The sequence below is a fragment of the Pavona decussata genome, unplaced genomic scaffold (assembly GCF_977016875.1).
Source record: "Pavona decussata unplaced genomic scaffold, jaPavDecu1.1 SCAFFOLD_233, whole genome shotgun sequence".
NCBI lineage: Eukaryota > Metazoa > Cnidaria > Anthozoa > Scleractinia > Agariciidae > Pavona > Pavona decussata.
The window spans coordinates 4,490,433-4,503,741 of record NW_028145638.1 but is presented as its reverse complement, the minus strand read 5'-3'; the positions used below and the strand labels follow the sequence as shown (position 1 = coordinate 4,503,741).

Here is a 13,309-nt window from a genome sequence, read left to right as displayed (position 1 = left end):
GGTGGAGATTCAGAGAAATATATGACGAAAATATTACACTCATTTCAACGACAATGAAAGTAGAGTTTGCTATAGGCAACTTAGCTGCTCCCACAGCGATTCACTACAGCAGAACACCTTGTTTTTACCATAACAAAGTGGAAGAACGTTTAAAGAAAATTTTAGCCAATAATCCATTCAGCTTTAGGTTAAAAAAACGAAGGTTTTCATTCTCTTTTTTTCTTCTACCATAAACGATGCCTAAATTAATAGGACATTTTCATGATGGCGTCATTTGACTACAACTACCAGAATCCTTCAGTTTTTTGTTTTCTTATGCTAATTAGAGCTATTGTTCTTTGCTGTCCACTGGGATTACAAAATTTGAAGTTGAAAAGGAAAACGAAATGAATTCTGGTAGTTGTAGTCAAATGACGCCATCATGAAAATGGCCTATTGTCATGAAAAGTGGTCATCATATAATGGAGACCCTGTGGTCATTTGCTTGAGGTCGTAAGCATAGTGACTTGAAGGAACAAGAGGAAAATATAATATGCTATCACAGTTAAGTGTTCGCTTAAGAGAGTACGTTAGTAATACTGGCGTGTCTGTGATAGTGGGATGCGTGTAACTACAGTAGAGTGTACGTGATGGCGGAATATTCGTGTAGTTGCTAGGTGTCTTAGATTATGATTAGTCTCTTATTTTTATAGAGAAAGTAGAGTAAGCGAAGCACTCGAGCAAGCGCGAAAATTACCTAGAGCGAAGAGAAAAATAAGAGACCCAAGACAAGGCCAGAGATTTTGACCGTTCATGGCCGACTGATTTTGAAGGTAATTTGCGCGCGCTTAAGTATTTCCCCCGCTATACTATCCGCTAAGAAAACTTAGTGAGTACTCGCAGTCTATAGGTGCCTTTAATGACGGTGCCTACTAATACTGAAGTATTTTCGAACAGTTTATGACTATAAATTATCAATGAAAAATGCATGGCTACCCCCAATTTTCTTTTTGGATTTCACTGATAGCCCTTGCTAAGATCTGCTTTCCCCTCATTCTCATAAACCACACAAAAATACTTCGGTATTAGTATAGTAGGCACCGTCCTTAACGGCATTCCGACAGTGGTAGTGACTGTCTAGCTCAGGACATACAATACAGTACAATGCTTTATCTTTTTACCCCCTTACCGTTATAGCAGCGCTCATTACATGACTTGCACTTAGGTACGTCTGAAGAGGGTGCTGTTGAGTTGTTGGGCCAAACGATGGACTCATTGTTAAAAAGAAGCTTGTGTTTCCCTGAATTATCAACAACAACTTCTCCAACTTCTTTGAACAGTCCTGAAGAAAAAAACATTATATAAGGAGAATGAATATGAAACTCGATTTATAACAAGCTAACTAAATACAATAATGGAGGATTGCAGAAGAAGAGTTCAGTAGGCTGCAGTCCCCACTACAAGGTGTTAAAAACTAGATTTTTTTAAAACTAACTTAAATTTTCAAAACCTTCTTCTGTGACCCCGCATAAAAGCTCGCATCGAGTGATACTCCCTCTTTCAAAAAATACTGGACCCGCCCCCGACAGTAATAAATATTAAACTGTAGTGTTAAAGCTGCCTTGTGTCCTAAGTGCCAATTAAAGTTTTGAGCATTTTTAGAATCTCAACTAGTCAGACTTATTATGTATTTACATACTTAGCCTGGTAGTATGGCCACTGAGAGACTTAATAGAAAATGAGAACTGCCGTTTTACAAATCCAGTTAGCTATGATAGAGGAGAACTATTTTTCCTAACGCCGTAAACCAGTCAGGTTCCAATTTCTTGTCATAAAGAGTTTGGTGATATACTACAGCCTTTCCACCTTGCTACCCCGAGTGGATGCAAGTCAAATGTTGTAAGTTACTCTCCCCGCCCCTCTCCTCTCTTTCCGTAACATTTTGCAAGGTTTTCTGGGACCCTTAAGTTTTTTACCTTTTTTGAAAAAGCACCAAAATAGAGGTAATTGATAGAAAACTAAGCGTCAGGGTAGTATACTCTAGGATAGAAATATCCGTGAATTCAAAGGTTTCAAATCCGTCACCTTTGACAATGACATATAGCGCGCGACTCATTACTGATTTTGCAATTCATTGAACTTACCATTATTCTCCGCACGATAATCCATCAGAACTAGATTGAACTCTGCGTCACCATTACTGTTGATATAGCGATCGTAGCCGAGTATACCTCAAAAGAAGAAGAATTCAAATCAAACCAAGTCAGGAATCAAAACAAACGCAAGAAACGGGAATGTACATGTCAGTCCTTTGAGGAAGATGACCTCGAGAGAGAGATAGTCCGTGCTTATGTGTAGCTGCATACTTGTTCTACCTACGCGCTGAGAAATAAATGTGTCCCTTTATCGACCAGACTCTCAACTGTGTCTTCTATAATTCAGACGTTAGAGCACCTGCACTAGTATAACCGCCAAACTCGTAAGTGGGAACGCTGCGAACAGAGGTTCCTACGTTTTCCTGTTGTTCCATGAAAAATCACTCTATTACAAAAGCACATGATGTACAATTGACTATTCAATGCGAGTACTACGAATCAAGAAAAGGTCCTCATTGAAGAGAGCTGGTAGTGGGAACTTTGCTTAAATATATCCAACTATATAAGCAAGGGGATAAGCCTGAGGAAAACATAGCACAAATTAAAGACAGCATGAATTACACACTGTAAACTGAAACTAGCTGTGTGGAATGCGCAGACGTCCGCCGACTCCAACGCCTGTACGCAGGATATATGGAAGGTAATAATATTTTAACTTACTATGGAAATGTTGACCCATTAATTTCTTCACTATTTTCCTTCCATCTGAATTGGCCGAGGTTTCTGTTTTGTTTAAAGCAACGGCGAACTGAAACACTGCGTCATACAAATAGGCCGCGTATATGGGGGGCTAGAAACAAGAGAAAAGATACAAATTTCTCAGTACAAACACGTGTTAAGTGTTTTAGACAATGTTGGAAATTCAATAGTATATACGCCCTAATAACTCGCTTAAGCCAACAGTTTGGTTCTAATCTAAGTAGGAGAGTAATTCGAAGGCGAGCTAGACTACAAAAAAACAGGGTTTTTTTTTTTTCGAGAAACCGAAAGCGAGGATACCCGGGCGCGCGCGAGCCTCACAAGTATGTGTCTTCCCAGTCTCACTCGACGTTTATGCACTCGCGCCAGACCTTTTGTTTGAAGACCGCACGCATTCATGTGACAGACCAACGTAAAATTATGAGTCGAAACCCATGCGACACAATCATTTTCTAATAATTGAAGGCGCAAAGGAAGGCATTTTTTGCTGATCAGAAAGAGTTACTTTTTTAGCAGAGTAAACTCAAAATTAAACTCAAATTACACACTCAGCTGAAAGCTGCTATTGAGCTAAAAAGGTTGACTGTTTTATCAGTTAGCATCATGTACTCTCGACGGAAAATTCTCCGCAAAGTTAGACTGTGTGTTCACATTTATGATAACATCGGTTCCACATGAGAGCCGAATGACATCTCAGAGGAATCACACTTACCGTGAGTCCTGGGTTTACGGTGTAATAGAACGGAGGACCTGAATTGTTGATTTTTACATCTTCGATGAACGTCAAGTATTCAGCGCTTACTTTATTGTTTACGGAAAGAAGCAAAGCTGATTGAAAGGCTTTCTCCCTCCAGTTCTTTCCAAAAGTTACCGAGAGATTTTTCTTCGTGTTCCCCGTGAGATCCAACTCCAAGTCAAACATTATAAAGGCGAAGTGGCCGTCGTTTAATCCAAGCATTCCCGCAATGTTTAGCGCCTGGCACGCCAAGGCATAATTCATTGCTAGTATAATAACTGTGGGGAAAAAAAACGATAGTGAAGACTGCGAGAAAAAAAATTTAAATCAGTAAAAAAAAAAGAATGGTGTAACAAAACTGACCGATCTAATAAAGGAAAGGAGAAAGCAGTAGAAGCGTTGTGGTTTATATCTCGAGTGGCTAAGATCATACGCGAAACGATAATATTCTGAACAGTGAAAAGGAACACCCTTTTCACGATTGTCGTGATGAAAACCAAGTTTTTTTTTTTAAAATAACTGTTTCATATATATCTTGTGGGCAAACATTCCCCCTTCTCCTTCAAATCCACAAATAATGAGGAATGATAAACTTCTTATTCTACACACGTTATTTGCAGTGAAGCAGCAACGAACTGAATGAGTGGGAATAGTCAATAGCGATTATCGAAGGATGCCTAGTTTTACCCTCCCTTCCCGCCCCCCCCCCCCCCTCTATTCTCCTGACCTCTCCCCTCAACCCACTTCGTTAGTCAAAGAAAACCGAAATTAAATTGTGTACCTGTTTGACCATTACGTATCGATGGGAGAAAAACATTCTATTTGTGCCAACAATTAATTTTCTCACTTGATGAACAAACGGGAGAAAACTGACAAAAGGCGCCAAATTTTTCATTAAAAAGATTAAACTTATTGCGTATACCTCTAGACACCTGCGATGTTTCCTGAAGCAGGTTTTGAAAGTCACTTGACAAACCAGAGTCGTTGTAATGAACTTCAGCTTTCATGGTCTGAACAGTGCTGATTGTCACGCTCTCTTTTCTCAAGATGCTTACGAACGCGTTCCATTGTGTCCACTGTTGACTGCCTTGAGTGATTATACCAACATAAGTCCAGCTAAAATGCTTTATTAGAGCATGCACGGGTGGGGCGAGCCGGCTGATCGGTGGTGTTGTGCGTACAAACGTAGGGAAAAGTGTTTTGTCTGAAAGCTTGTCATTTGTGCACATCTGCATTAAACAAAAAGGATATGTTAGAGACCTTAAGATTCTAGAATAAGTACTACGACGAATACGAGATTTGAGTGCAAGCTTTTAGCGAAGTACGAAAAGAGAGTTATCCATAAAGCTTCATTTAACTCTTTGTTAGCGACGAACTTGACGCAGTTGTTTGGAATAATGATAGCTAAGCCCTTTCCAAAAAGACGAGATCGCCTAAGTTTTGTCGACTTGTTTTCGCCACTACGCCGTTCTTACAAAAACTCTTAGTAGATCTCGTTATCTCGTTTTCCCTTCAAAATGACACTAGTTCACTAGCGCGCACATTATTGGAAAAACGTATAGACCCGTGTAGTCGTACTCGTTCTCGTACTAGAATCTAAATGACTCTAATGATAGAACTTTGGTATCAACCAGCCTATTTCCAAGGTACCGACACACAATATGAAGGTTTCACAACCGTGGAACTAGTGCTCTTAGAATCTATTTAAATCCAATTTTGTGAGTGTATGTGAGCATTACACCTAGCGACTGATAGAACAGTTCAGCGTGTGTCCTTGTGAAAACAATTGGGACCGTCAGATTTGACTAAGAGTACGAGATTGAGTACGAGTACGACTTTTCAAATCTAGTTTGTGTGTTTTGGATAACCGTCTGTCACACCAATCTTGTTTCTTGGGTCTCCTTATCTGCTGGTAAACAACGGGAAGGATAGAGAGTTCTGGGGATGTGACTGATTTGAAATTTGAAAGTCGTACTCGTACTCAATCTCGCTCTCGCACTCTGATCCGAAGGTCCCTAATATGCCCCTTGTATCAGTAGCAATGCTTGTTTTCATTTGGCACTAAAAACTTGGCCAAAACTAAACCAGTTTTCGCCCGTATGTTTCTGTATGTTTTTGGGGAGGGGGTATTCCAGTATTTTGCCTAATGTTCACTGTGTGCGCCGGCTTCCAGGCACACTAACTAGAAAACGTCTCTGAGTATGGTAAGGGAGTTACTTTCTAAAGTAACTGTGGTGCTGCGTCGGTGGGGAGTATAAGCGAATGTTTGGTTTATCAACAGAGTTGATAACTAAAGGTAATATGGCCACCATAAGGAGATTCTAGTGCTGACGTTTCGAGCTCTAGCCCTTTGTCAGAGCGAATGACGAAAGGCTAACGCTCGTAACGTCAGCACTCGAATCTCTTTACGGCGGCCATTTAACCTTTAGTTATCAACTCTGTTGATAAACCAAATATTCGCTTCTGAGTAAGGGCCATCTGGATGAATCAGAAACGAGAAAAAAGTCATAATATTATAAGCTAAATTTGAGAAAGCTCATTATTCCACTAACAAGTTGCCTGAAGGCAAAATTTAATATTTTCTTGTTTATATATGATAACGTTTTCTAGAAAACTGAGAACAATCAGTTGGTAATTGAGAAAATGGTTGAAAAGAAAGGGCAAACCTCAACAAGCACCTTTTTGTTGCCTACACAAGGTAGGAAATTTAAAATAAACAAAATATTTCTGTTTGATTTGGCTTTATTCTGCTGAGAAAGCGAGCAGTAATTCAATAGCAAAGCTGTCAAATCCAATATTTCATTGAGTCATAATCTGTGACAGATATATCCTTATATGCTTTACTCTGAGTTATTGCCCTAAATTAAAACAAAAAAATGCGTCATTGTTGACTATTTTTCGCTAGTGCATATATTTGTTTTACTCTAGGGCAACAACTAAGAATTCCTTAAAAGGAATATATATGGCGAAAATGTTTGCACTGCAATTAATCATTTTTGGAAAGTTCAGTTATTTTTTTCAAAAGTTGTTTGAGTATGAAATTAACGATCGCAGACGGTTTCCTTGAAAATTGTCCATAAAAACCAAACACATTAAAATTAACAATAAATTATCCAGAAAAAACATAGGACATAAAAAATTCGTACCTTCAGGGCTTATCAGTCAAGTTTACAGTTCGAGAAATGAATCAACTTATCAACGCATGCGTGACGAAATAACATCACGTAGTCCTTGTTCTGCATTGAACTCTGGTTCCGATAGAACAGAATTTCAATGTCAAAGATGAAAAAGTGATTGTTCTCTCTCAAGATATATGACCTCTCTTCAGGCGCATTTGAAGGGGATTAAGTTTATCTACATCGGTCTGAATAAAGTGATTTGATCCATTTCATTGCCACCTATACAGAAATATAAATAACTTTAAAACAAAGTAAAGATCGAATTCATGTTGAAAAATATTAAGACGCGAAAAGCCCCACTGAAATTAATTTTACTGCAGAATGTAAAATGGTAATGGTAATGTATTTATATACCGCACATATCACACAGTCTAATGGCGGTTTACAATTCTTCGGTGGGGTGAAATTGGACGTCAGCATGTAAAGGCGTCACTGGCAGCCGCTATCAGTCCGTATTTTAATCTCACCCACCCACCCAACCCACGCATGAATGTGAAAGACAGATGAAATTAGAGATAGAGATAGACCGCTACACCGGGGATCCTAAGTGTTGGTCCGGCCGGGGTTTGAACCCACGACCTCCCGCGCGGTAGTCCGGTGCTCTCGCAAATGAGCTAACCAGTCGGCGGTCAAACCAAACGTTCGAGCTACATTTCACAGCAGAATAAACAAAACCACAAGAAAATGCGGCTCGGCAACGTTCTTTTAAATTGCCACATCACAGAATTTCATGTGTAGACTCTTTTTGGAATTATCAGATTATAATATGTTGGGCACAGACTAGTGATGCTCAGCATAATAAAGGGAGACCACAGGAAGGTGATACTCTTAAGTGGGACTCCTGTACACCGTGCGTTAAGCAGTACCACAGAGAATTTGAGCTCAATAGCTTCATTGTGATGGTAACAGTGAAGACTTTAATCCACAAATTCAGACGTTAAAACCACATTCAACAGCATAACCAAATAGCACCCAAAGTTGACCGCTCAATAGCTTCGTACCACAGCAATAGTCACACTTAAGGACTAGCTTAAACGTAAGAACATCCTTTTACAGCAAAATAAGTTCGTGTTTCTTATCGGGCCGCATAAAATGTAGATTACAATTCGGCGACCAAATGTCATGCATTTTGTCGCGACAGTAATTTCTGTTTAACGCTCCTCTTCGGAAATTGTAATATAAAACTAATTGAAAAACCTATTAACCTACTCATCTAACATTCATTAGTTCGGACAAACTAAATCCTTTAATTTAAAATGACGCCTTAACTGACTTGGCCTCCATCCGTGCGGTGCTCGAAAAAGAACTATTTTAATTCTTTCAATAACGAGCTCTCGCGGTATGTCCAATGAGGAAAAAGGCGGAAAACTTCCCGACACTGAAATAATTGTGGAGTAATTGTCTTAATATGAGATCATAACCTCAAAAAATTGTCATTGAAAATCAATTTAATTCAGACGTGAAGTTTCCTTGGATCATTTAAACGGTAAACGATTATTAATCATCGCTCTAGACATGTGAGGAAAAAAGCTCAGTTTGAAGATGTTAAGTAAATCGAGTCTTCTTGGTCGATTTCTTATCTGAATCCAATCGCTTTAAATGGAATCTTAAGCTGGTTGCGCAACATTTGTATGAGGTGCACCAGGTTTAATAAGACGGATTCTAATCAGTTCCCTGAATTTCGTCGAGCTGTTCTCAGTGTCGAAAAATCCTAAAATGGGATCGGTGTTCCACCTCGTTGTATTAATGAAGACTTAGTTTAGCGATAAAAAAACATCATTCTAATGCAATGTCACTGATAATTCAAACATCATCTGGATCTTCGTCATCGGAAGTTTGTGGAAGAAAAAGAAAAGTTCTTTTGCGTGGAGATTGGAAAAAAAAAAAAAATAAAGGTCAGACCAGCTATGTTTTGAAACCAAACGGCGTCGCGAAGAGCCGCATCTAATTCACGGCTTAAAGACAAATCCCTGGCACAATTAATATATATTTACGGGCGGATAACCAGCGAAGACTGAATTTAACTGTTTTGTATTCAGCCAGTTTCGAATTCTTAAATTGTGAAAGCTTAGGCAATCTTCCTTGCCCTTCCAATGAAATATGCCATACAGTTTTCGTAATGAGGGTTGCCGGTTGAAAGTTTCGTTCTTTATGCCTTTTTTTAAACTAAAAAAAATTTGTTTAGAGGCTTTGCATGATGGTAAACATCTTTTTTACGAATATAAATCAGCGATGAATATCTTTCATTGTGCGCGACGCACTGAAGAGAATTTGAGAGGGAACTTTCAAAGTGCCTAATATATACCGGCTGAATAGTGTTCACTTGTACGGCGGGAAAGCCGTTTAACTACTGCTCCATTTGTTGTCAAATGAATCCGTATAATTCTGAATTTTGCCTATGTTTCATGATCTGGCTTGTTATATGTATTGGACTATTATACTGGCGAGATGTCAGTTGTTTTCGCTAATGACAACTCCATCAAACTGAACAGTCATTCTGTTTTGAAATAGCCGGCTCGGTTTTCTTATTTAAATACGTTCGGACTATTTTGGATTGTAATTTTCACTTCAAAGCTGACAAAGCTGGCAAGAAGATCCAAAATAGATAGCAAGCTGTATCCAGGGTTTAATGAGATTTTAGTAGGATTTTTTACCACTTAAAAACGTTGCCCTCGTTGTTTCTTTGCCGGTTCCAAGATATGAGTAACATCCACTTCTAAACATGAAAGCCCAAAATATTATTATTTTTCCACAAAATACTGTTTCTACTTTGGGCAGAATAGAAATAATGACAGCAAAAACAGTTTTAACAGATAAGCAACGCAAAGACAAACATTAAAGCGGCTTTTGCAGGAAAGTGAAAATGAATCGCTGTTATCAACTATTGTTTTTGCAATGCAAAGCTCGTATCTATAAAATACAAACACTATGGAAACCATACAAAAATCACCTTCAGGTTGACAAAAGGTGGTGATCAGTATGTTTTCATACCGCTGCCAAGATTTCACACAATACTTTTGGGCAAACTCGGTTTATTTTAATATGTACATATTAAAAGAGAGAAAATTATCTGGAGAAGTTAAGTATACGATTCATAACGAAATAAAACTTTCCTTAATAGGCGGTGAAAACGATTTCGATTTGCTAAACTACATTTTCGCGAAGGTTCATATAAACCCTATTAAATGGTTTTCAAATCACCTCGATCAAATTCTCTGGTAAATGATAAATGAAATAATGTGTTGCTCATAACCGTATATGCATATTAGCTGGAGGAATTATTGTATGAACAAGCCTTCGATCTTTTTTTAAAACACTTTTATGGGTGTTACATGTACACTTTATTCTAAAATATGATGTTCGATTGCAGGGAGAAAAGAAAAAATCGCACGTGATGGAAAAACGTTCACAATATTTTGCCTTACCGCATGCCATCCTTTTAAAAAGCGGCGTTTGAAACAGCTGAGGTATAGTTAAAGATTTGCATTGTACAAAGCGAACGTTATTAATCCAAAGGATTTAATCCGCAGAATGTGAATCTAATAGCCAAGGCCTTGGTTTGCATTCACTTGAAATGACATTTTCGATCTTGTCGTTTCCAGAGTAAACCGTGTTTACACAAGTGTAAACTTTGAAGATGAACTTCAGTAACTCCACATCGGATGTAATCTGTTTGTGTTTGTGTATTATCGCCTAACAAAAGCGCCATACGATCTTTAAAAGTGGGCAAAACGTACAACTTAGATTGGTGTTTTGTTGAATATTGACGGACCGCCCGGGGGTTTTTGTCCTGATAATGAATTTGTCGCCCGAGCCAAGAGTACACAATTGATGAAGTGTATTTGGCAGTATTTTCTGTGATCCAGCGTTCAATTACAATTCCCAAAAGACCAGTAGTTATAAAATAACTGCGGTATCTACGGTTAGCCATGCGAGACTCGAATAATGAAACTTAATTTTACACTGATGTTCTGTGGTTAAAGAAATTACTTGATGCGGAATTTTGCCTTTAATCAACGACAATTGAGGATGCAATTGAAAGAAACTCGACCTTTGCGTATTTAGCTCAATGAGAAATTGGTCCCAAACTAAAATCGTTCCGGTCGGTGAAGTTTATACTTCACGACGAAGTTCGAATACCTAAACTACTTGAACGCCAAATTTTACGCTACAGTTCGTATATATGGAACTGTATTGAATCACAAACAAAACATTCAAATGAAAATTCTTTATGACAGCGATGGTCGCCCGCGGCATGCTAGGCAACAATAAATTACTAACTTTCATCTATTAACTAACTTCGTTTTCATGCTTATAATACACCGTACTTACATAGGATATCATCGGGATGTTGAAGGCCCCAGCTAGCTTAGCTGTCGTTTCACACGTGCATGCAGGTCCAATAAATCCTTGCACTCCTTTGCCCATTTGGTGTATCATCGCTTTCACTGCAGCCTCCTCGTTACATTGAGTATCGTTCCAAACAAAGGTTACTTGATGCCCAGGAAGTAGCGATGAATCTTTTTTGACTGCCGCGATGGCCAAAAGCAGAGCTGAAGAGTAGTGGTTCCCCGGCGCTAAAGCCCCAACTGATGCATTCGTTGTCGCGTTGTGTGGCAGTAGAAATCCTAGCGTAACATTAGCGGCCGTTGGTTGCAAAGTTAACAGGGTCAAAATAAACAAAGCATGAAGGCATAACTTGTTGCAGTTGCTTGAGCGTGCGTAGGTTGCAAAGTTCATTTCGTTCAGTTGCAAGCTAAGACGCCGTACCAGGCGAACAGGATTATCTCAAAACGTATCGCTTACAAAGTCCCGGGAGCGTGTCGTCCATCCCTGAAAACGATAAAGCAACACAACAACACATTGACAACACGGTCTACACACCGTTTTAGCGCGCCATGAATAATTTATAGATAATTTAATCCCCACCGAACGTAATTTATTTGCTGAGCAAACTGTGGCCTTGGTGACCAATGGGAGAGACTATTTGGGGGTTTTCATTTAAGTGAAGTATTTAGCGTTGAGTTGATCTTTTCATTGTCCTGTTGGCCCTTCAATGTGTTTGTAAATGCAAAGAAGAGGAAAGCGCTTTCTCAATTTGACGTCGATTAGAAACGTTTTTGAAGTTTAAGAAAACAGATGTTGTAATTAAATGGATCGGATGTCAGAAGGTGGCACAGTGATGTAAAACTGGTTGGAACGCTGTAAACCGACGGTGTCAAAGGATTGGCCGGCAAATTTATTATAAGGTTTTAATTCCGGGGTGATACAAAATTTAATGAACACTGAACGCTTTTTTGGATAATTTCGGTAAGGCGGGTAAAAACAGAAAATACACCTGAACTACTGTTGAAAAAGGATTTGATTTTCGAAAATGGTTATCTGAGTTTATTTTTCCTTCATATATCCAACATTTATTTAGTATGTATGCGACGCGAGGTCTAGGAGATATAAGTAACTAAGAAAAGGATAGATGATATGACAATTTGCTTTTCCGTGTATGCTACAAAAGTGCACCCACGTCTTATCATACCACCTGTCTGTACATTGAAAGCATTGTAATAACTTTGAATGAAATACTGCGGTTATCTAATCCTTATCAAGGATTTTAAAGCAGTACGAATTCAAACGTATTTTCCGGTTGCTACTTTTTTTTTTATTTTCGAGCCGTTTTAGTCTTTTTCACAAATTACTGCCCGCACACCAAGAGCCCTGCTGCAACTGAAGATGATCAACGATAAATTAAATTCTGCCCAAAGGAATCATATTAATCGCATCTATTGGTTATTTTTTCCAGTGAGTGTGCTAATTCAAGGAACGTAACAACAATCTTTTTCATGTGGTTATATCTACGAAGGATTTAAGGCTTCCAAGAGCTAGTGGAATACGGGCGTATCTACGACAAGCGGTGGGATTAAATTCAATACTCACGCTAAAAGGTTTGATCCCCTAAGAAAATCTTAAAAAAACATGTGAGCATTCAAGTTAAAACCAGCGAGCTCAAATTCATTTTCATAGATGTTTGTTGTCAAAACGAAATTGTATTTTTTTTTTTTCAATTTTTTAGTTTTTCTTTTACCAATTTTAATCGTTTTTGTCCTTATAAAATTTGACAGATTATGCTGGCAAGATATTTTTCCGTGAAGTCAAAACTGAAAGCACTTCTCAGTTACTATTGAAGTGGCGCTTCATCCTAACGTCTATCATCTGAAATAAATATGATGCTGAAAAAAAACATTTATCATGTCATGCGCGTGCACAAACAAAAAACTCTGAGCACAGGACAGGAATAGAAAATAGGTACTTTCAGCACACCGCTGGGATATTAAGGCCCATGGCGAACTAGGTCATTTACTATACACTCTTATAAGTGACACGCTTCCTTTATACCGCTAGGATCAACGTTGTTGAAAGCGTCCTGCTTGGTGATGAATTGAGAAAGAAGGTCACATATGAATCAGTTAAATTGCTTAAGTCGACACGACTCAACATAGGTCAGCGGTCAGTGTATCTGTCCGATACACAGAAGCTCATGGCTTCCAAACCCCGGTATCCTCTCA

General features: G+C 38.7%; 1 protein-coding gene across 1 annotated transcript in view; it reads right to left on the bottom strand.

The window, feature by feature from the left end:
• Positions 1-13,309, bottom strand: part of LOC146458518 (atrial natriuretic peptide receptor 1-like) — a 54,756-nt gene that overhangs the window by 30,764 nt on the left and 10,683 nt on the right. Inside the window, exons 3-8 of the mRNA XM_085091012.1 lie at positions 11,082-11,582; positions 4,493-4,799; positions 3,547-3,848; positions 2,796-2,925; positions 2,124-2,210; positions 1,169-1,321 (exon numbers count right to left, since the gene is read on the bottom strand). Coding sequence (XP_084947138.1) covers positions 1,169-1,321; positions 2,124-2,210; positions 2,796-2,925; positions 3,547-3,848; positions 4,493-4,799; positions 11,082-11,489 — 1,387 coding nt within the window. The 5' untranslated portion in view covers positions 11,490-11,582. The remainder of the gene's footprint in view (positions 1-1,168; positions 1,322-2,123; positions 2,211-2,795; positions 2,926-3,546; positions 3,849-4,492; positions 4,800-11,081; positions 11,583-13,309) is intronic.